The 22,500-nt window shown below is 29.7% G+C and overlaps 1 protein-coding gene and 1 long non-coding RNA gene across 15 annotated transcripts in view; one reads left to right on the forward strand and one right to left on the reverse strand.

Annotated features, from left to right (window-relative positions):
• LOC118441443 (lachesin) overlaps positions 1-22,500 on the forward strand; it is a 280,889-nt gene that overhangs the window by 224,772 nt on the left and 33,617 nt on the right. For all 14 annotated transcript variants that reach the window (XM_085660411.1, XM_085660417.1, XM_035865828.2 and 11 more), the window contains 5 exons: positions 1,114-1,321; positions 1,489-1,650; positions 14,170-14,298; positions 21,754-22,038; positions 22,413-22,475. In XM_085660411.1, coding sequence (XP_085516537.1) covers positions 1,114-1,321; positions 1,489-1,650; positions 14,170-14,298; positions 21,754-22,038; positions 22,413-22,475 — 847 coding nt within the window. The remainder of the gene's footprint in view (positions 1-1,113; positions 1,322-1,488; positions 1,651-14,169; positions 14,299-21,753; positions 22,039-22,412; positions 22,476-22,500) is intronic.
• LOC118441451 (uncharacterized) overlaps positions 1-22,500 on the reverse strand; it is a 101,577-nt gene that overhangs the window by 8,996 nt on the left and 70,081 nt on the right. The window lies entirely within an intron of this gene.

A 22,500-nucleotide genomic window follows, 5' to 3' on the forward strand; every position in this document is an offset into this window, starting at 1 on the left:
GAAGCATCATGCAAAAGAGAAGAGAAGTAAGACGATAGAGTGAAAGACAGAAAGAAAGAAGGAGAGAGAGAGAGAGAGAGAGAGAGAGAGAGAGACAGAGAGAAGGAAGAAAGGAAAGAGAAAGAAAGAGAAAGACATAGAGGCAAAGGGATAGAAAGAGAAAGAGAGAGAGAGAGAGAGAGAGAGAGAGAGAGAGAAAATCTTTGAACACAGACGTATGTTTCAAGCTTTCAAAAGTGCATGGAAACTAAAGCTCAAGCTTCTGATGAGGTTGCGTGAAATTTTCGAGGTTCCGAAAGGAAATTTCGTTATGAGATCCAAGAGCTTAGGGTCCTTTCCTATCATCCATCTTCTTTACTCTTCGTTAAGAAATGTCGGTTGGTGTCTGTCTATTTAAAGAACTTCTTCAACGTTAACTCTCTGATTTCCATCTTCCTTAACGCCCTCCATCACAATTTCAAATAAATTTTAACACACATGAATCCACCGTTCTATAAATCAAATGTGAAATAATAATCATCTCTATGTAATAATAAAGTAGATAGATACCGTTACGCTTAAAACTCGAGCTATTGAAATATTTCTGTTTTGAGAAAGAAAGAAAGAAAGAAAGAAAAAAAAGAAAAAAAGAAAAAAAAAAGAAAAAGGAAAAAAAAAGAAGAAGAAGAAGAAGACGAAGAAAAAAAAGAAAAAAGAAAAGAAAAGAAAAAAAAAGAAAAAAAAAGAAAAGAAAAGAAAAAAAGAAATGCCGAAACAAAACGATCTAATAAAATATTATTATATTATTGTTAATACGTTATTATATTATATGAAAAAATACTTTGGTTCCTTTTCTTTTTTTTTTTTTTCTTCTTCTTCTTCTTTGGCATGTTATCCTCTGACGTTATTTTATCGTCGTCAAAAACAACAAGGATTAATACAAAATTATCTAATTACCGACTGAATTAATCTTTTTATGTTTACGGAAGATCGTAACATCTTAAAAAAAAAAAGAAAAGAAAAGAAAAAAAAAAGAAAAAGAAAAAAGAAAGAAAGCAAAAAAAAAAAAGATAAAAAAGAAAGAGAAAGAAAATAAAAAGCGCAGGAAAGTACAAATCGTTTTGTTCATTCAAGGTCGCATGGGTCCACGTCGGTAGACAAATGCTATTGACGATTCACAAGCACGTTGTCGTAAAAATACCAAGGTTCTCCGTGTCGCACGACAATCAAAAAACGTGGCTATTGCACATCAATGGAGTGCAACAGGACGATAGAGGATACTACATGTGCCAAGTGAATACTAATCCTATGATGAGTCAAGTAGGATTTCTACAAGTCGTTGGTAAATCTTTAAATATTATATGATCAATATAATCTCGAGTTAGAAGAAAGAAAGAAAGAAAGAAAGAAAGAAAGAAAGAAAGAAAGAAAGAAAGAAAATAAATAAATAAATAAATAAAATTAAATAAGTGATTTTACATAATAATCGATTCTTTTGTATTCCCCCAGTTCCACCAAACATATTGGACTCTTTATCAACGGAGAGTACGGTCGCCGTACGAGAACATCAGAACATCACGTTGACGTGTAAAGCAGACGGATATCCAATGCCAAAATTAATGTGGAAACGTGAAGACGGTCAAGGAATAAACATCAATCGGCACAAAAAAGGTCAGTCAATGTTGGTAAATAAATTAACGAGACAGGTGAAATATTTAGTCGAACATTTCTTTTGGTATTTCACTTTCTCTCTCTCTCTCTCTCTCTCTCTCTCTCTCTCTCTTTCTCTCTCTCTCTCTTTCTCTCGCTCTCGGTCCCTCTCTTTCTCATAGCCAAGAGAATTGAAAGTTTAAAGCACTTTCAAAGGAAAAAGACAGAAAATAGAAACAGAAATAGTACGGCGAGAGAAAGAGAAAGAGAAAGAGAAAAACGAGCGTATTTGTAGCGCAGTCAAAGCGTAACATTGCGAGTAATTCTCGGGACGATGTTGCTCCGTTGTACGTCTCGCTTTAAAGCCTGGCGAAATCCCACGAGCCTCGGCTCGTTCGGTAAATCGAAGGAACTATGGAGTCTCGAGGAAATGCGAGTAGAATTCCACTTGCTCTTAGCTATAATACAGTACCGAACAACCGGCGTAAAGCTTCAAATCGAGTTGAGTAAAAGCAAAACTATTGCCATTGTTTTTCAACGAACGAACGAACGAAGGAACGAACGAATGAACGAACGAACGAACATACATACATATATATATATATATACATATACATACATACGTACATACATACGAACGAACAATTTTAAAGACTCGAAAAAGTCGAGAAAAATTTCATTTACCATGTTCGATATCATCATTCCGTAATAATTATTAAAGAAAAAAAAAGAAAAAGAAAGAAAAAAATATTTATATAAATATCTATAGAATTAATATATTAAAGAAATCACAAAACGATAATGTCAAGTTTATCATCGCTGTCGCCGTATAACACTGAAGATAAAAAAGAGATACTTTATCTTTTTGATTCTCAATTCGTAGAAACGATAAGGAAAAGCAAAAAAAGAAGAAAAAAAAAACAAAAGAAAAAAAAAGAGTAGAAAAAGAAATAACAAAAAAGAGAAGAAAGAATATTGAATATTAATGATAATAAAATAATGAACAAAATCGATTGGGAATTATTAATCTCGAATGGAATGCTCTGTCACGAGAGATTCATTATTTGTAAGTAATTAAAAGCGACGTTTTTTGTTTTTTTTTTTTTTCTTTTTTTTTCCTACATCGTTGACACGTCAAAATTTCGCCACTATACTAACGAACTATAACCACTATACTAAGAACGACATTATACTAATAATAATGATAATAATAATAATATATACATATATATGTATGTATGTATATATATATATATATATTCTTATTAATAAAGAAAAAAAAAATGCAATATGGAGAAGAAATTATTACAACAATCGAATCAAATAGTGTACATATTATCGGCTAATTTCTATTCCGTTGAATGACAGGAGTTAACTATAGGAGTACAATAAATTATCGTTATCTTCATCTTCGTCCTTCGTTATTAGTAATGCAATTAACTGTTCACTGAAACGTGCTTGTTTTACTCTCTTCTTCTCTCTCTCTCTCTCTCTCTTCCTCTCTCTTCTTTTTTCATTATTTCTTTAGTAAGTAGAAAGAGAGAGTGAAAAGTAGAAGAAAATGGGTAGATCCAAAGAGAGAGAGAGAGAGAGAGAGAGAGAGAGACAGTAGGTCGAGCTGATGCAAACAGGGGATTAACCGGAGGGATTTATGCCAAGGTAGCTATCTCTACGTAAAACTCGACCCGGGAGGTTTTTTGCTTGGTACGCTCCTTAAATATTGTAGAGATTAATCAACTCTCGTGGCCCACGGCTTCGTCAGTAGGTATGTATATGCCACGATACAGAATTTTCGACGGTGCCAATGTAACCAAAAAAGAACGAAATAAAGTAAAAAAAGTAAAAAAAAGAAAGAAAAAGAAAAAAAAACGAACAAGAGAAAAAAAAACAAGAAAAAAAGTGAAAAGAAAAGAACAAAAAAAAAAGAAAAATCCAAAGGAAATGAAAATATCTTCGAAGATAATAATTAATGAAAATTATGAGATCGTTTACGAGAACTATCTTATTAGAGATTTAATCATCTAAACAATATCAAAGTCAATCGAAGTAATCAAACAAGTTCATTTGACTTTCTCTCATTCTATAGATTAGAAAGAGAAAGATAGGGATAAAGAGAGAGAGAGAGAGAGAGAGAGAGAGAAAGAGAGAAAGAAAGAGAAAGGGAAATAATGTATGTGTGTGTGCGTGTATTTGTGAGAGAGAGATAGATAGAGAGAGAGAGAGATTCTCTAAGGAATCAAGAATAGTGTCGACGTATTCGAGATGTGACGTCCACACAGTGACATTAGCTAGTGAGCTATCTAGAGAACTAACCACGAGGTTAGGGTCAGGAAGCACTTGTGGTTCAGTTCCACAGACCAAAACGTTCCTCTTGATATCGCTGAGGAACCGACCTCTATTCTCCTATATATCTATCTATATCTATAGATATATATGTATGTAGATATATGTATATCTATTTTAGACTTTGTATAGTTTGTGTGTGTGTGTGTGTGTGTGTGTGTGTGTGTACGTATATGTATATACATATATATCTTTATACTAACTAACTTATAGTAACGTTTGAATTATCTTTGATATATTTATATATAATAATATAATATATAATACATTCTCTCTAGGTATCATAATAATTCGACAAATCTAAAATTGATAAGATTAATTAAATTTATCTTATCAATTTCTTTTTATGTTTCTTGTTCTTGTGTTTCTCTTTTTTCCTTTTCTTTTCTTCTCTTAATCTATCAAATTAAATTAAAGACATTTTAAAAATGTCTCTAAAAATATCAATAAAAATACATAATATATCTACAATATATTTTATTTTATAGATTAATCAATCGTCTATATTCATCGTTTATAATTTATTACATATTAAATTTATTTCTATTTATATTATTTATTTCTTATGTCATGATAGTAAATATCGTCGAAAAATTAATCGGAAATAAATATTTACATAAACATGTAAATATTTTACGTATAATCGTTTCTATATGTTTCTATCAAATTAAAATGATATATTATATAAAATTCGTTTCAATTAATCTAATAAGTTCGTCGTATTTTAATCTACATTATTATTCTTACATTAAATACAATTAATTTTGTTTTTTAATTTACATTTTTATCTATTTCTCTCTCGCTCTCTCTCTCTCTTTCTCACTCTCTCTCTCTCTCTCTCTCTCTCTCTCTCTCTCTCTCTCTCTCTCTCTATCTCTCTGTCTCTTACTTCTTTCTATTCCCAAATTAATCAACGAAAAGAATTTACGTTTCCCCGTGAAAATCGTAGTATTCTATTTCACAGAATGTTCTTAATTCGGTCGAAGTAGTACCGTTAGATTATTTCGAGTCAGAGGTCGCGTGCAATCCTGCAGAAATCGTCCATCTGGCAGATTACCTTGGCTAGATTCGATCGTCCATGGAATTCGAAGCTCGCGCTGTACCGAGTAGGTACAGTGTTCCGGTATACTCCTCTCTCTCTCTCACTCTCCCTCTCACTCTCCCTCTCTCTCTCTTTCTCTTCCTGTGAATAATGTAACGAGAGATGCGTTTCCTGGCTAGGGACAACAGAAAGCCGCCATAGCAATCCGATGAAATTAATTGAATTACGGTTTCGAGATCGGAAGGATTAGATAGAGACTAAGCAACGTTCTCTTCGATTTTTCGAAAAGCTTGTAAACAGGAACTGAATGATTCTGCTAGGCTAAATTAACTCCCTTAAAACCATAGAATTTTCCTCTCTTAAAACAAAGTGCATCTTTCTTCTATATGCATGTATGTAACTCATTAAAAGAGAATAAGAGAGAATAAATTTGAGATAAAATATTGAAAAGAAAAGAAAAGAAAAGAAAAAAAAAAAAGAAAAAGAAAAAAAAAAGGAAAAAGGGAAAAGGAGGGAATTGTTTTTTTTTTTTTTTTTTTTTTTTTTTCTTTTTTTTTTTAGATTATTTATTTATTTTTTTCTTTCTTCCTTTCGTTAGAAAGAGAAAGAAAAGCAAAAGAAAAAAAAGGTGGCGGAGAGAGGGGGCGGGGGAAGAAAATTAAAGAGAAAAAAGGAAGAATGAAAAGAAATGGTAAATCGCTGGACAATTAATGAAAGGTAGCACGAAATTTTTTCCAGTCTTTTCCATTCTTTTTCGTTCTCGTCCATTTCCTTTTTCTTTTCGTTGATTTTTCATTTTTACTTTTTTTCTTTTTCTTTTCCTTTTTGCTTTTCTCTTTTCTTCTTTTTCTTATTTTTTTTTTTTTTTGTTTCTCGTACCTTACCTCACGTATAACGTTGACTTCTCTCTCTTTTTTCTTTTTTTTTTTGCTTTCAATTAAATGCACAACGTTTTTGTTCGCGGAAACGTTTCGAAATAGCCATCAACGTTCTGAATTATTTCAAATGGGGAAAAAAGCTCGAATCGACCGATCGATATCTATCTACAGTGATTTTTATTTACGCAACCACATCGAACCAATATCTGTGATACATAATTTTTCATTAAATAATATTTGAAACGTATCTCTTTCACTAACGAGAAAAACATCGTGTTGTCTTTACCAAAAAAATAAAAAAAATAAAAAAAATAAAACAAATAAAAAAAATATATATATATATGACGATAATATAAAACTGTATTGGTCTAGTTGGTTACTACTGTACATACATGCATATATGTGTGTATGCTTGTGTGTATGTGTATATATATATATATATAAGATTATTTAAAAATTATTAATATATACTTATATACATTATTAATGTATACTTATATACTTATTTAAAGATTATTTAAAAATAGAAACACACGTGGTTCTCCTTTAAAGAAAAATAAATGTCCATATAAAGATGATATTATAAAATATTTCAACAATTTTGATTAACACGTCTCGCGCCATGTGTACCATCGATGATAAACGTTAAACTTTCTATTTATGCCGCGTGTACCATCGAGGATACCGAGGATACAATCCTAGAATATTTGATAAATGTTAAATTGTAAAAAGAAAAAAAAAAACAAAGAAAAAAAAAAAAGAAAAAAAAGAGAGGGTCAAATGACCTGAATGAAAAGTCTTTGCAAAAACGTCTCGGCAAGGAAAATGAAACGTGTTAAATACGTCTACGAGGAAATCCACTCTCTGACCCAATCGCCACCATCCTCCCTTCTCACCTAAAGATCTCCTTTCCTTGATAATATTTTAATATTTATAAGGAAGGATAAAAGTCAAGATTTCTGATAGCTCGCACGGAGCAATGTAGTAACTAAATGAAGTTCGTAGTATGTAGTCTGTGACGTAACCTAGACAACGCTTTAACGATCATCGATGCTTTGCAAATTTCCTTTACTCGTTATCGAGAATCTTGTTGCTCGTAATCCTCGAGGAATTCGAATCGAGTCGAAGCCTAACAATCCCGTTAACCATGACATTTTCTTTCTCTCTCTCTCTCTCTCTCTCTCTCTCTCTCTCTCTCTCTCTCTCTCTCTCTCTCTCTCTCTCTCTCTCTCTCTATCTATCTACATCTACGTTGAGATTCACTTGTATACGACGAAATGAAACTTGGAATACGCTACGAGCTCTACAAAGTATGTATACATATCGATTCAGTCTCTCTCTCTCTCTCTCTCTCTCTCTCTCTCTCTATCTCTATCTATCTATCTATCTATCTATCTATCTATCTCTTTCTCTCTCTCTCTTTCTGTGTGTGTGTCACTCAGTCATTCACTCATTCATTCTGGTATCGTCGAAATGGAAATACCATAAACGATTGCGTAACGATCATGAGCTTCCATCGTACGATATGGATGATCGTTAGATCAAAACGAGCTTGCGTTAGTTTATCGACATTGAACTTACATCCGCCCGTTAAAACTTATCCACGTAATATCTGATGCCGTTTAAAAGTAGAGAAAACTAAGGTCCGATAACTTGAGCCTGACTAATACTATTCTATCTCTCTATCTCTCTCTCTCTCTCTCTCTCTCCCTCTCTCTCTTTCTCTATCTATCTATCTATCTATCTATCTATCTATCTATCTATCTATATCTTAATGTTATTATACTATGAAACTAACTGATCTATGTAAATGCGATTTCGCGAATAAACTTAGCAGTAATATTAGCAGAAATATTGATCTTATTTATAATTATATGCAATTATAACTTAAATCCAAATATTACGAATATTAAATGTCGCAATGATAAAATTCAATAAACGTCGAAAACATTAAGAAAAATGAAATGAAGATTCGATGATAAATAAAATTGAAAAAGAATATTGTGAAATGATAAAACGAATTAATTATTAATATAAATATAATGTAATAATGTAAATTAATGATTCTTTAATTATGATCGATAAGATAAACTTAATGAAAGTTTATAATCGAAAATAATCGAATGTAACATACGACGGATTATGGATACGAATCGAATTTTTATCGGATTTTTGATATATAGCAGTTCTGTAACTTTCTTCTTTTTTCTTTTTTGTATTATTTTTTTTTTCTTTTCTTTCTTTTTTTTCTTTTTTTTTACTTTACTCTTTTACTTTTTTAGTTTTATTTCATTTTATTTTATTTTTCCTTTTTTTTTTTCTTTTTTTTTTTTTTTTCTTTTTTTTAACATTCAAATATCCAGTCAAATCAAATACGCGTCGGAACGAGAAACGTGAAGATGGGAAATTCGGTATCAACCACTTTTGAAACGGCCGATTGCCAGTGATGGTTCGTTTGCATTTTCGCGTATTCCGTTTCGAGTTTCAAACGCACCGGATCGTTACGTTTCATACGGTCGTTTTGACGACGTAACTTGCGAACGAGCCGGTCTATCTGCCCCAATGTGAAGAAGTAACAACGTGAAAGAAATCTAATTAGGTTGCGTCGGTCATAACTTTTTTTTTTCTTCTTTTTTTCTCTCTTCTCTTTTTTTTACATTGCGTAATTAGTAAACCAGAAACTAGGGCGCTGTTAACGTCATTAATGAGAGAGAGAGAGAGAAAAAGAAAGAGACATCAAGGCTTAATAAGTCACATAACCGAACGATAGGTAGTACATTAGTGTTGTTCGAATTTCGTGTTATGGCTCATTATAATCTTTAAATGTACATACGAGATTGTCCTCTCTTTCTCTCTCTCTCTTTCTCTTTCTCTCTCTCTCTCTCTCTTTCTCTTTCTCTTTTTCTCTCTCTCTCTCTCTCTTTCTCTTTCTCTTTCTCTCTCTCTCTCTCTCTCTCTCTTTCATTCTTTTTAAATTCGTCCTTCTGAATTCTTTTTAAAAATACCATGTCACATTTAATAAACGTCATTAACAATGTTTACTTAAAACGAGTATAGAAGGAAAAAAAAGAATTAAATAAATAAATACAAAAGAGAAAAGAAAAAAAGAGAAAAAAGAGAATGAAACGAAGAAATAAAAGGAAAAGAAAAACTAACGGATCGATCAGAGAGCAGATTGAATTTTTTCATATTGAATGACATTTTTAAAACTCCATCTCAATTATAGATAAATACATACATAATCCAGATGTAATAAACGCATGTATCTACATAGATAAATATATACGTTGATATATATACACGTTCAAATTTAAAATCGCAATTTTCATCGTCTTTGGCAATTTACAATAATAAATATAACTCGATAACGAATATACATATAACGTTGACGTAATATTTACAACTTTGCGTCTAATTAAGTACTTGTCTAACATGTTGATCATCATTCGTAACATGAAATTGGTTTCGAGACAGTATGGGGCTATTGGATTTTCGGTCAACATCGATAAATGCTTGGCGAACCCAAAACCAATATGATCGTTAATTAGCACATGTGTATGAATTTTCTAACAAAGATGATTAATCAATGAAAGCAGTATCATTTTCTGTTTTTTCCTTTTTTACTTCGCATAACATACTTGTACGATACATTTATCTTTCTCTTTCTCTCTCTCTCTCTCTCTCTCTCTCTCTCTCTCTGCAATTCACTTTTTATTTATCACTTTCTATCTCTTTCTCTCTTTGAGTAATTTAATTAAAGAGTTTATTCAACTGTTACAAACTCATGACTTCAAACATTTCATACATATAAAAAGCTTTTCGTTAAACAACTTCATCTTTATCTTATTCTATTTCTTTCTCTTATTCTCTTTCACTTTCTTTATTTCTCTCACGGATTCGTATCTCATTCTAACGTATAAAACGAACAATTCTCTCTTGCATCAATGAGATCGCATTAGCATATGGTCGGATCATAAGTAAGGTTATAGCATTCGCGGAATTCAGCTGTCTAACTATTTTGTTACACGTTGTCTCATCACCATTCACCATCTCTGTATGCTTCGTTCATTTCAGTCTTTCACATTTCTCTCTCTCTCTCTCTCTACGTCTATGTCTATCTATGTATATCTACATCTGTCCCTCTCTCTCTCTCTCTCTCTCTCTCTCTTTCCTCATCCTTTGTCCCATCTCCTTTCCTCCCTTTCGTCGTGCTTTCCAGCAAGCCACAGGATCGTAAAAGGCTGGAATTTCTGTTGAAACATCTGCAAAGCCGCGCTCTGGGGCATCTGAGCCCCTCTAAAGCTTCATACAAATTCATGACGGAGTACCCTGACCCTCTCTGTCTCTCTCTCACTCACTCACTCACTCACTCACTCACTCACTCACTCATTCATTCACTCACTCGCTCACTCACTCTCTCTCTCTTTCTTTCTCTTTCTCTCTATCTCTGTTTCTATCTCTCTAACATACACTCATACAGTCATACCTCTGATATACCTCCAAGTTTTCGGCAGATACGCGTATACATAGGACCCATACGTATTTCTCCATGTTAGTTCGTAATATTATTTAAAGCTCCGCTTCTCTCTTTGTCTCTCTCTCTCTCTCTCTCTCTCTTTCTCTCTCTTTATCTCTATCTATCTTTCTCTAGCACCCTCTATGGAAATCAACCTACCCTCTAAAACACCTAGGATTAATAGTTTTCTCAAAAATAATGTCGCTTGATGTTATACGTTTGATACTACTTTGTTTGTTCTTGTTTCTTACTTGTAACTTGTTTCTTGTTTCATACGTATGTACATACCTTACAACGTTTAAATATTTAGATATATGTATATATATGTATATATATATATATATATATTGCTCGTTCTAATATTTAGATATATATATATATATCATAACTACGTTAATGACTTATAATCGTTTCGTTTATGGATGAACTCGTTAACATGAAGATCACTAATCCGTGACATTTAATCGTGATTTTCATTTTGTAAATCTCGTAGAATCGAAGATTGTGGACTTTCTTACATAATCAGGGATTCTGGATAAGAGGGAAAGAAAAGCGATCGAAGAAACGTGGATTTAGTAGGATCTATCTCTTTCTCTGTCTATCTATCTGTACGTCTATCTATCTGTCCTTTTTCTTTCTTTACAGAATGACGAAGTAATCTTCTAGAATCACAGAACATTAAAAGCGCCACTGATCTGCCTCCATTTCTTTCGATTCCCAAGACTAACATTCATTCGATTCTACAGTGCTCCACCCGATGTAATTTTCTTTCAATGACGTTCACTAGCTTTTTTTTTCTTTCTTTCTTTCTTTCTTTCTTTCTTTCTTTCTTTCTTTCTTTTTCATGAAAGAATGTGAAAGAGAGAGAGAGAGAGAGAGAGAGAGAGAGAAAGAGAGAGAGAGGGAGAGTTTCTCGTTGATTGGGATCCGTTCAATGTTATTATTCTTTCGATTCAAGGTTTGATATAACGAATCTCGATTATTTCTGATCGCTCGGATGAAATATTCCTTTCTTAATTCTCTCTCATAGAACTTTGTCGATTATAAATATTGTTCGTGATCGATAACGAAACCGATCGAATCCGAACCTTTCTTGATTTGCATCATCACTGAAGAGAAATCGCGTTATTTAAACGCTTGGCGTTCTTCGTAGAGAGTAGGACACCGGAATACATTAATATTGGATGAGGGAATCTCGAAATGAGCTCGTATCGAGAGTCGATACGGTCGTTATCAAAAACTCGTTACCAATATTTTATCCTCGATATTACTCTAGTAAACTACAGAGACACGTGTGTTATATACTCACAATCTCCTCTCTCCTCATCCACCCACCACCCACAAATACACCCATTCCCATTCTGACACCCCGACCCCGATCCCGACGAACCCCTCCTTTCTCTCCTTTTGCATTTTCTTATCCCGATCGACATCGATGGTTTATAACCATTACATCTATTACAAAATATCGCCTCTTCTTGTGTAACGTTTTAACATTTTTTTTTTCTTTTTCGTTATTATTTGTTTGCAATTGTAATTAATAAATATTCATTATAATGTACTGATCTATCAAAAGAAAAAATTTATATATATATATATATAATATATAAAAAAAGTTAAACCGATGATTACGTTAATAAAACGTATATAATATTTCATGGTTTCCTTCGAATTTATTAATAATAATAATCAATCGTTTAACTCGTTATCAATGACAATTTAATTAAATATCGGCTCGGTGCTATATTGATTATGCTTTATTATTCCAATTAATTCTAAGGATCAATCAGTCGTTCCTGATCAACGAAAAATCCTTTGTGACAGGCTTATTATATCAAACATTTAATTATTGTGACACTACAACCAAAGCCGGGATTTGATAATGGCATTGACACGAGGTAGACGTTAAATTGATTATTTCTTATAAAAAAAAAAAAAGAAAAAAAAAAATTAACTCTCGAATTCATCACTTAAAAATATAATTTATCTTTAAATTATTAATCTTTTTTTTTTTCTTTTTTTTTTTTTTTTTTTTTTTTCATCATTTTACACGATATACATACGTACGTATACCAAACGTTCATGATATAATAATTTATTTATCTTTTTTCTTTTTCATTATAATATCTTTCTTCCTTGTTTAACTTGTACAATTTTTCTTTTTAATTTTCGATTATATAAAGTAGAAAAAAAAAACTTTTATCCGTGATATAATGAAAAATTATATTATCCAATAAACTATCTCTAATATAACATACAACACTTTGTTATTATTTTTTCTTTTTTGTTTTTGTGTGTTTTTTTTTTGTGATTTTCTTTTTGATTTCTTTTTTCTTTTTTCTTTTTTTTTTTTTTTTTTTTCTTTTTACGTTCATAACGAGACTCAAATGTATTAAGTTAATGAAATTTCGCTTGGAACTTTCGTGCAAATGTTTCGGCTCGTAATTCGCATATTAGCTCTTTATGAGGTCATACGAAAAGAGAAAAAAAAAAGGAAAAAAAAGAAAAGAGAGAGAGAGAGAGAGAGAGAGAGAGAGAGAAAGAGAAAGAAGGAAAAAAATATACATGAAAAGCTTCGTTTCACGAGTTATCGCAATATCGATCATTCCACGAGCAACCGCAAACAGTTTCGTCTAACTACTTCCACTGCCACTACCTATTGCTACTCGTCACTCTAACGAGTGTGTTCTACTTATCTCTCTGTCTCTCTCTCTCTCTCTATCTCTCTCTCGCTCTTTTTCTTATTGTTACTTTGCTTCCTCAAGATCGTAAGAAGGCAGAGAAAGTTTCCTCGTAAATCGTCCCTTGATGCAGTACCGGCACGAAGCCGATTTATTTGACGTTCCTCCTACCCCTTTCACCACTAATGAACCTAAAATGGTGATCACGCGACCATTTTGTACTCGTTTCATAGAAGTCATTACATCTAGCTTTTTAAAACACGTAAAATTGCTCAATAAAATAATTCGCAATAAATTATTGAAGGGAAAAAAAATAATTGTCTTATCGTCAATGATAAAATAAATATTTGTCAGGTCGATTAGTTGTTAAAGTTTAAAATCAAATATTTTCTATCATTTTTATTTTTATTATTATTATGATTATTATTATTATTATTGTTGTTGTTGTTGTTGTTGTTGTTGTTGTTGTTGTTGTTGTTGTTGTTGTTGTTGTTGTTGTTGTTGTTGTTGTTGTTGTTCTTATTATTATTATTATTATTATTATTATTATTATTATTATTATAAGAATAATAAAAATGTAATATTATTTTTATATATAGTTTTAACATAATTATATAAATATATTATTTTGTACTTTTTGAATAATAGAAATTAAATCGTCTGATAAGGAATATGAAAGTATTATATGTATTATAACATTAATATATATAATATTTCTATAATACTTATAGTATATTATACGTAATATACTACATTATAAAGAAAGAGAGAGAGAGAGAGAAAGAGAGAGAGAGAGAGAGAAATAAAGCATATTAATATAAATTATTATAATATATTGAAATACTATAATATCGTACAATGTAAATATTAGTATTATAACATATTACAAATAATTAATAATTAATATATATATATAATAGTAAATTATTTCGACAATATTTTATTATTGTTTTGTTATTAATAATATGGTTAATTTTATAATAAAAATTTTTATTTTGCAATTTTGTAATGGCCTATATTTACATACTCGATCGTATATACCTACAAACGATTCAAACCAATATCTATATCTGATTTTAGTACCCAAGTACGATGGCGAGCAATTAAATTTGACGAGGATTACACGCAATGAAATGGGATCATATCTATGTATCGCAACCAATGGCGTCCCACCAACGGTTAGCAAAAGGATTACTGTTGATGTTGAATGTAAGTCGATGATTCGATAAATATATATATATATATATATATATATATATATATATATATATATGAGCCGTTTATTTTGAAAGTGGCCCAACTCCATTTGTCAATTTTTTTCCGGTTGCTATAATTACATGTACAACTTTATCTTATTTATCAGTAAAGCATTTCAGGTTGCTTATATTCCGAGCAAATACGATAATTCTTGACACATAAGTTTTCAGAGTTAGTTCAATAATTTAACCGTTTATTTTGAAAGTAACCTAACTCCATTTATACTTAAATCAATGAATGAAAATTTTAAAGTCCTGAATTTATTATCACGTCGGGATAGACCAAGAAAGTTCGAAAATATTGTATTGCCACCACTGCATAAAAATATCAGACAAATTAGAACAGCAAAATTCAAGGACATAATTGACCTATTACGATATATATCACTGGAACATCATGATTTCTTCAAATCCCTTTCACACATACAAAATCTAGATGAGTAGTAAATTGTTTTGTAATAAATTTATGTTTGTAATTTTGTACGTTATGTAGTTAAAAAATGTTTTGAATCGCATAAATTATGTTTTCGAAGTGTTTTAAAGATATGTAAAATAAATTGAGTATTGTTTTTTTCAATTTGAAGCATCTTGAATTATGTTGAATGGATTTGGGCACCTTCAAATTTTATAATGAATCTAATTGTTAATTTTGAAAGTGTCCTAACTCCATTCTTGATAAGAAAATGCATATTATTCACTTAATAATTGTCACTATTTTAATAGAAACTATAAATTTAACACCCTTAGATACACTTAAGTAGTATGACTCATTAGTATCCTATACGTATATTTTTAAATTCATTGAAACGCAAACCCTTAAATATCTCGATTTGAAGATAAATGGAGTTAGGCCACTTTCAAAATAAACGACTCATATATATATTGTATATTACGATATGTTATCTCAAATATGATAATGATTTTAAAATAATTCCAATTGAAAATAATCAATAGAAAAAGATTTACTATACAAATTTTATACTATCGATAGGAAAAAGAGAAAAAAAGAAAAAAAAAAACGTTTAAAGAATTTAAATCAATATATGTGATCTTTACAAAATGATTTATAATTAAAATTTAATCAAGAAATTATCTGATCGATCGGTTGACTCATATATATATATATATATATATATATATATATATATATATATATATATACATATATAATTTTTATCATAACAACATTCCAATCAAATTATTATTGCAGGATCATGAATATTAGATATTATCATCAAAGTTATTGATCATTATTATTTTCAATAATTCAATGTAAGAATGTAAAGTGATAATTAAAACTGGTACAATAGTATTCGACCTATAGTTTATCGCTTTCTTTTTTTTTTTTTCTTTTTTTTTTTTACACTCTCCGATATCAATCTACTTCCGATATCCCTATGAAGAGAAGCAACGATCCTGCAATAAGGAGAGTTGGTGCAATTCAATGGAAAAACTTGATCGAAAGAAGTTTCTTTTCTTGGTTATCACACCTACACACACACACACACACATACACAGAGAGAGAGAGAGAGAGAGAGAGAGAGAGAGACAAACTAAAAGGTCCTGAGCATTAAGGGAAAAGAATGGAAAAATAAGGAAAAGATCTCGAATGGCAGACAATGAAAAGGAATGCATCGAATGTGAATGCTTGACGTGAGATACGATGGGAAACGATCGTGAACCTGTTGATTCTTAAACTTTTCTTCAAGTTGATAGGATGTAAAAGAAAATGATGAAAAGAAGAATGCGATTATACAAAAAAAAAAAAAAAAAGAAAAAAAAAGAAAAAGAAAATAAATAAAGATTCATCGTTGAGAAGCGAGAATAACTGAATTACTTTACAACTTTATTATACGAAATATTTCTCGTAATAAATAGAAGAGAATCAATATCTAAAATTAATGAAAATTAATCGAAAGTGACAAAGCAAAAATGTCTGTAAATAAATGAAAGATTCGTCGTTGCAAAAAACGATGCTTTCTTTTTTTTTTTTTTTTTTTTTTTTACAAGAACAATTAAATTATTATCTAAAATTTGTCATACAAAATAATTCTTATAAATTCAACAAAAGAAATCCATAAAAATTAATCAGAAAGAAACGTTTATATAATTAACGTAGATATATCGAAGATTAATCATTGAAAAAACGATTCTATTTTTTACAAAAAACAATTAAATTACTATCGAACTTGTCATACGAACTATTTCTTCTATTATAAAAGAAAGAAAAGAAAAGAAAAGAAAAGAAAAGAAAAGAAAAAAGAAAAAAGAAAAAAAAAATAAAGGATAGAATTAATTTCCAATCCCATAAAAATAAATCGAAAGACATAAGACAAAATTATCGTGCATATATAAAAGATTCGTCGTTGAAAAACAAAAAGGCTCTATTTTTTTACAAGAACAATTAAATTACTATCGAACTTGCCGAAGAAATTATTTCTTCTAATATCGAAAGAAAAAAAAAAAAAAAAAAAAAAAAAAAAGAAAAAGAAAAAAAAAAAGAAAGAAAAGAGAGAGAGAGAAAAAAAGAATTAATTTTCAAAAATAAATCGAAAGACACAACGAACATTATCGTACGTATAAAAGATTATCTCTTAAAGAAAGATAATTTGTAAATCAACAATGAAACATATGATACAAATAATTTCTAATAATATCATAGAAAACGATTAATTTCCAATCATCATCAAAAATAAATCATATCAAACGTTAAATAATATATATATATAGTTACACGTATTTAAACACGTTGTTTAAATTTCATTCGACGAATTATGAACACAAAGAAGGATCAAGAAAAGACAGCAAATAGATTCTCCTTGTAGGCTGTATATTGCAAGAATGGTTGACGATGGTATAGAGCTGGTGGTAGTATATAGTGGTGATGGTGGTGGTGGTGGTGGTGAATCGTGAAAAGAGAAGGGATGAGACGGTGACGTTGGAAAAGCCCGAGGGAAATACGGAGATCCTCGCACAAGCGTCCCTTTGCTCCTGCTCATTTTTCCCTTTTATGCGTTCCATTCGTTCATGTCACTTCCTATGCTTGCACTCGCTTTGTGGTCGTGTATCTTTATACATATACACGATACACACACACACACACACACAAACACATACACATGTATGTATACACACACGTATATATGTGTATGTGCGTACGGACAAAAATGGACAGTGTACATTGGTATGTACTTTTCTATCTTTTTCTTTTCCCTTCTTTCCTGTTAAAGTAAGAAAAGATGGTAGGCGAAAGAAGGCCGACTCCATTCTTAGAATATTTAGATGGGATGAAATATATTTTATTTAAAGGATCAAGAAGAAACAATACTTTACTTTGAAACTACGATGAGAAGGGGAAAAGAAAACAACTGTAAGAAAGTATTGAATTCTTGTCGAAAGTCTTGACAATGTTATGTTATGTTTATATACAAAGGAGACAATGTTTATATCTATCTCTCTTTGTCGTTATAATACGACGTTTCTTGATCGCGAATAAAATTTTCCATAGTAATTGTTTCAAAATAATACCTAAGATAATGTCCTTCGATAAGAGGAGAATTGAAACGACCTTTATACAATGGCAACAAAATAATGACGATCTTTTGAGGACGACGAGTCTATAAGACTCTCTCTCTTCTTTACATTCTTAGTCGATTCTCGTACGTTGAACGATGCACTAGTCCAGTTAATCTACTTAATTAAAAATAAACACTGACGTCGTTCATAGCAGAGAGAAATATCTCAGTCTGAACGTACCAAGTCTTTGTACGGTTTTCATAAAGCAAACGAAGTAATTCGAAATTCGTATTCCCCTTCGTATTACTAATAAGCTTATTTTCGAAAAACACGAAAAATATATAAGATCTACTATCTATGTATGTACATACATCTATTAGGATTTCTTTCTTATTAGATAAAATAACAATTTTTTTTCCTATATTTTTATAATATAGGAAATTATAATTTTTATAATATGTAATTTATATTATATTAATTTTTATAATATATACATATATATATATATATGACATATCTTAAGTTATTTATTTATTATGATAATAATTATTTTCACTTTATTTAAATTTTTTCATAATATACAATTATTTAATATAATATGTGACATATCTTAAATTATTTATTTATTAGGAGAATAATTATTTTGTTTAAATATTTATATTTTATTATATAATTATATTTAAATTAAATATATATATATATATATATATATATATATATATCATAAATCACATCAAATATTAAAAATATATATATATATATTTTTTTTTTCTTTTCTATTCTCAATAAAATATCCAAAAGACATTTCAACGTCATAAAAATAAATCAGAAGAAATATTTAAAATTATACATCGTGCATAGATAAAAGATTAATCATCGAAAAAAAAAAACAATTTAATTTTTCTTTTCTTTTCTTTTCTTTTTTTTTTCGTATAAGAATAATTAAATCACTATCGAATTTGGTCACAAATAATTTCATTATTCAATAACTAAGAGAGATTATCACGTAGGATTTATTTTCTTTTAAATTCGCGGATAGCCAATAATAACAAATCTATCGAACGAGATAAACGATTTAACGAGCGAACGAATGAACGAACGAATGGCGGATGAGTTACAACGTATACATAAACTATATCAAACCATTTCCATTGGGTCCTTTATATCAGGCATTTGGTGGGTACTGCCTATGGTACTACATAGTATGTGCTCAGGCTTCCCACAAATCCGCAAATTGCTGGTCCTGACCCCCCTAATTAACGCATACTTCTCCACAATTTTCCAAAGAGAACAAACACATCGAGTACCAACCTCTTTCTCTTTAGTCCACTACTAATAGCCACTTCTCAACGTTACCAGCACACCTTTTCACTGGAGTTGTCTCCATTCGTTGTTTCAACCTCTCTGTAGTCACTTCTTCTTCATGTACTCTCGACAGAGTTTCCAACGAGTCGTTAGTTAGACCTAAATTAATCTAAGACTAAGGCTAGTTCTATTCCTTACTAGTGTTCCATCTACCAAGGGAAAACGTTCTCCATTCTACTACTAAAGCTTTAAATTTATCCTCTAACGAAGAGAAAACGAATGTAACGACGAAAAAGACGTAAAGTGGAAGAGTACGTGAACGAACAAACGAATTATATCGCAAATTACGTAATATCCTGGAAAAAAAAAGAAAAGAAAAAGAAAAAAAATCTTTGACCTAAGAACTCGTACTAATGTTTAACTCGTTGTCCTTTTTTTACTTTCTTTACTTTTTTCTCTTATTTTTCTTAAAGATCATCGAATGGAAAACAACGAGATAACATCCTTTTTTTTTTTTTTTTTATTTCTTTCTTTCTAGTTAAACTATCCACTATCTCGATTATTGCTTTCGATAAAATTCATTCACACACACACACACACACACACACACACACACACACACACATATATATATATATGTGTAAATAGATATATATATATATATATATATATATATAAATACGTACATATTAATATATAACTAATAATTAAAATATAACTAATAAATACTACACATATTGTAGTATATGTAAATATATATAAAGTGATATATGACAGTCTTATTGTTTATAAATTAAATTATTGAGTAAATTATTGGTAATAAATATTTGTATATATACAAATATATATATACATATGTAAATAAATAAATAAATATATATATATATATAAATATATATATTCACTTGTATTTACATATATTGTAGTATTTATAAAGTAATATATGAGAGTTTTATTTTGATAATAAATTGAAAAGAATTGATCGAGGTATTTTATCTTATCTTTCAAAGCTAATTCGACGTATTAATTCTCAAATGATATTATCAAATATCAAAAGTAATTCGATAACGTTATTACTACTAATAATCTAAATAAATATTCTTAAACGAATATAGTAAACGTATTATATCAGTTGTTACGTTTTTTCTTTTTTTTTTTTTTTTATTTTTATTGTTCTATTAATAATATTAAAAATTGAAATTCACTGATATACAGGATATTTCGTAAATCATTAATCTCTAATTATAATATATTATAATTCTTTGTTTCCTTCCTTTTCTTTTCCTTCTTTTTCTTTTCTTTTTCTTTTTTTTTTTTTTTTGCTTTTTTCTTGTCTATCAAATATGTCACGATAATAAGATATCATAAACATTAATATAAATTTGTCAAATATTTTATAACGATTAATCGAGTTGATATTTCGAAAGAAAATGGTACGACACTTTCGTTATATTCTTTTAACAGTTCAGATACAATTATGAAAATGGGAGTTCCTTTATTACAATGATACGTCAAAGAAAATCCTTTTTGGACCTTCCAGTACCATTTTCCAAAGTCCAAATGTCTCTAAAAACAAACGTGAAAGAAAAGAAAGAGAAAGAAGAAGAAGAAGAAGAAGAAGAAGACGACGAAGAAGAAGAAAAGATCGAAAGAAATCGTCGTTGAATATCGTTTTACAAAATACGAAAGGTCAACCATCTACGGACTTTTTCCATCACTCGAATTGTATAAGAACCAACGTTAAGGCAAGAAAGAGAAAGAAAAGAAGAAACACAACAATCCTTGGGACATCGTATCGTTCGACTTTAACTCGAGCATGTTCGCAATCCGAGTCCCGAGCAAACGATAATTGACTTTGTTTCCAACTCGTTTCCCACTGTAGACTATCTTGCACCGAAAGTCATCCTGGAAAGTGCAAACCCAGTGTGTTCTTATACATCTACATCTACACAATCTAATGTTAGTTTTACGACTAGTAAAAAAGAAAAAAAAAGAAAAAGAAAAAAAAAAAGGAGAACAATAATAATAATAATAAAAATAATAATAATAATAATAATAATAATTCAAGAAAAAGATTAAAAGTAGGCAAAATGTTAGCTTTACGATTGGTAACAAAAAAACTAATAATAATTATAAAAAAAAAAAAAAAAAAGAAAAGAAAAGAAAAGGCGATAAGTAGACAAGATTTTAGCTTCACGACTGTTAAAGAAAGAAAAGGAAAAAAAAAAAAAGAAAAAAGAGGACGAAACGTTAGCTTTACATCTGTTAAAAAAAAAAAAAAAATAAAAAAAAAAAACAAAAAAAGAATAAAAAAAGTACAAGAAAAAAAAAAGAGAGAGAGCAAAAAAAAGTACAAGAAAGATATAAAAAAAAAAAAGTAAAATGAAATGAGAATTCTATGCGAAGTCATCTGATATCGATCGTGATATTATCTTGATATAAATATATTTAATGCTATATTTAATTTATTTTTTATATGCTTTTTAAATATCTCGTCTTAACGATTGTTTCTTTCTTTGTTCTTTTTCATGTATGTATATATATACATATATATATATATATATATATATATATATATTCATAACAGTTTCACCAATGATTTTCGTACCAAATCAATTGGTCGGAGCACCAGCTGGTACCAACGTGACGATCGATTGTCACACCGAAGCCTACCCTCGTGCAATGAGCTATTGGTTCCTAGGGGATGAAATGATACTCACGAATGAGAAATACACAACTAGTATAATGGAAAATAGTTACAGGGCTCATATGAAATTGCACATAAGGAATCTTCAAGCTGGTGATTTTGGAAATTATCGATGCATCAGTAAAAATTCATTGGGCGAGACAGAAGGTTCTATAAGGCTTTATGGTAAGTAGTTTTTCGTATAATTAAAATGATTAAATTCATTAATTAATTAAATAATATTTCAAATAATTAAATATAATTATATCATTGATTAATTAAATAATATTTACAATGATTGAAATAAGTCAGATAATTACGAAAGATGATTTTTTTTTTATTTTTTTTTTTTTTTTTTTTTTTTTGTAATAAAACGAACGAAAATTTTTATCCTCCCGTATAAATATTTATTTGGATGTTAATATCGCTTGACACGTTTTAAACGTAATATATCTTATATCTTATATCTTATATCGTGGAGAGATGATTTAACGAACGATGATGATTATTATTCTTTTTCTTTCTTTCTTTTTTTTTTTCTTCTTCTTTTTTTTTCCTAGAAATCCCAAAACCTTCGGCGCCACCCAAGGCAACGGAAATCAAGAGCAGCGCCAACAAAGAAGGTGAGACTTTTACTAATCGTTAAAT

This window comes from Vespa mandarinia, chromosome 11 (genome assembly GCF_050613455.1).
Source record: "Vespa mandarinia isolate Hongniang chromosome 11, ASM5061345v1, whole genome shotgun sequence".
NCBI classification, from domain to species: domain Eukaryota; kingdom Metazoa; phylum Arthropoda; class Insecta; order Hymenoptera; family Vespidae; genus Vespa; species Vespa mandarinia.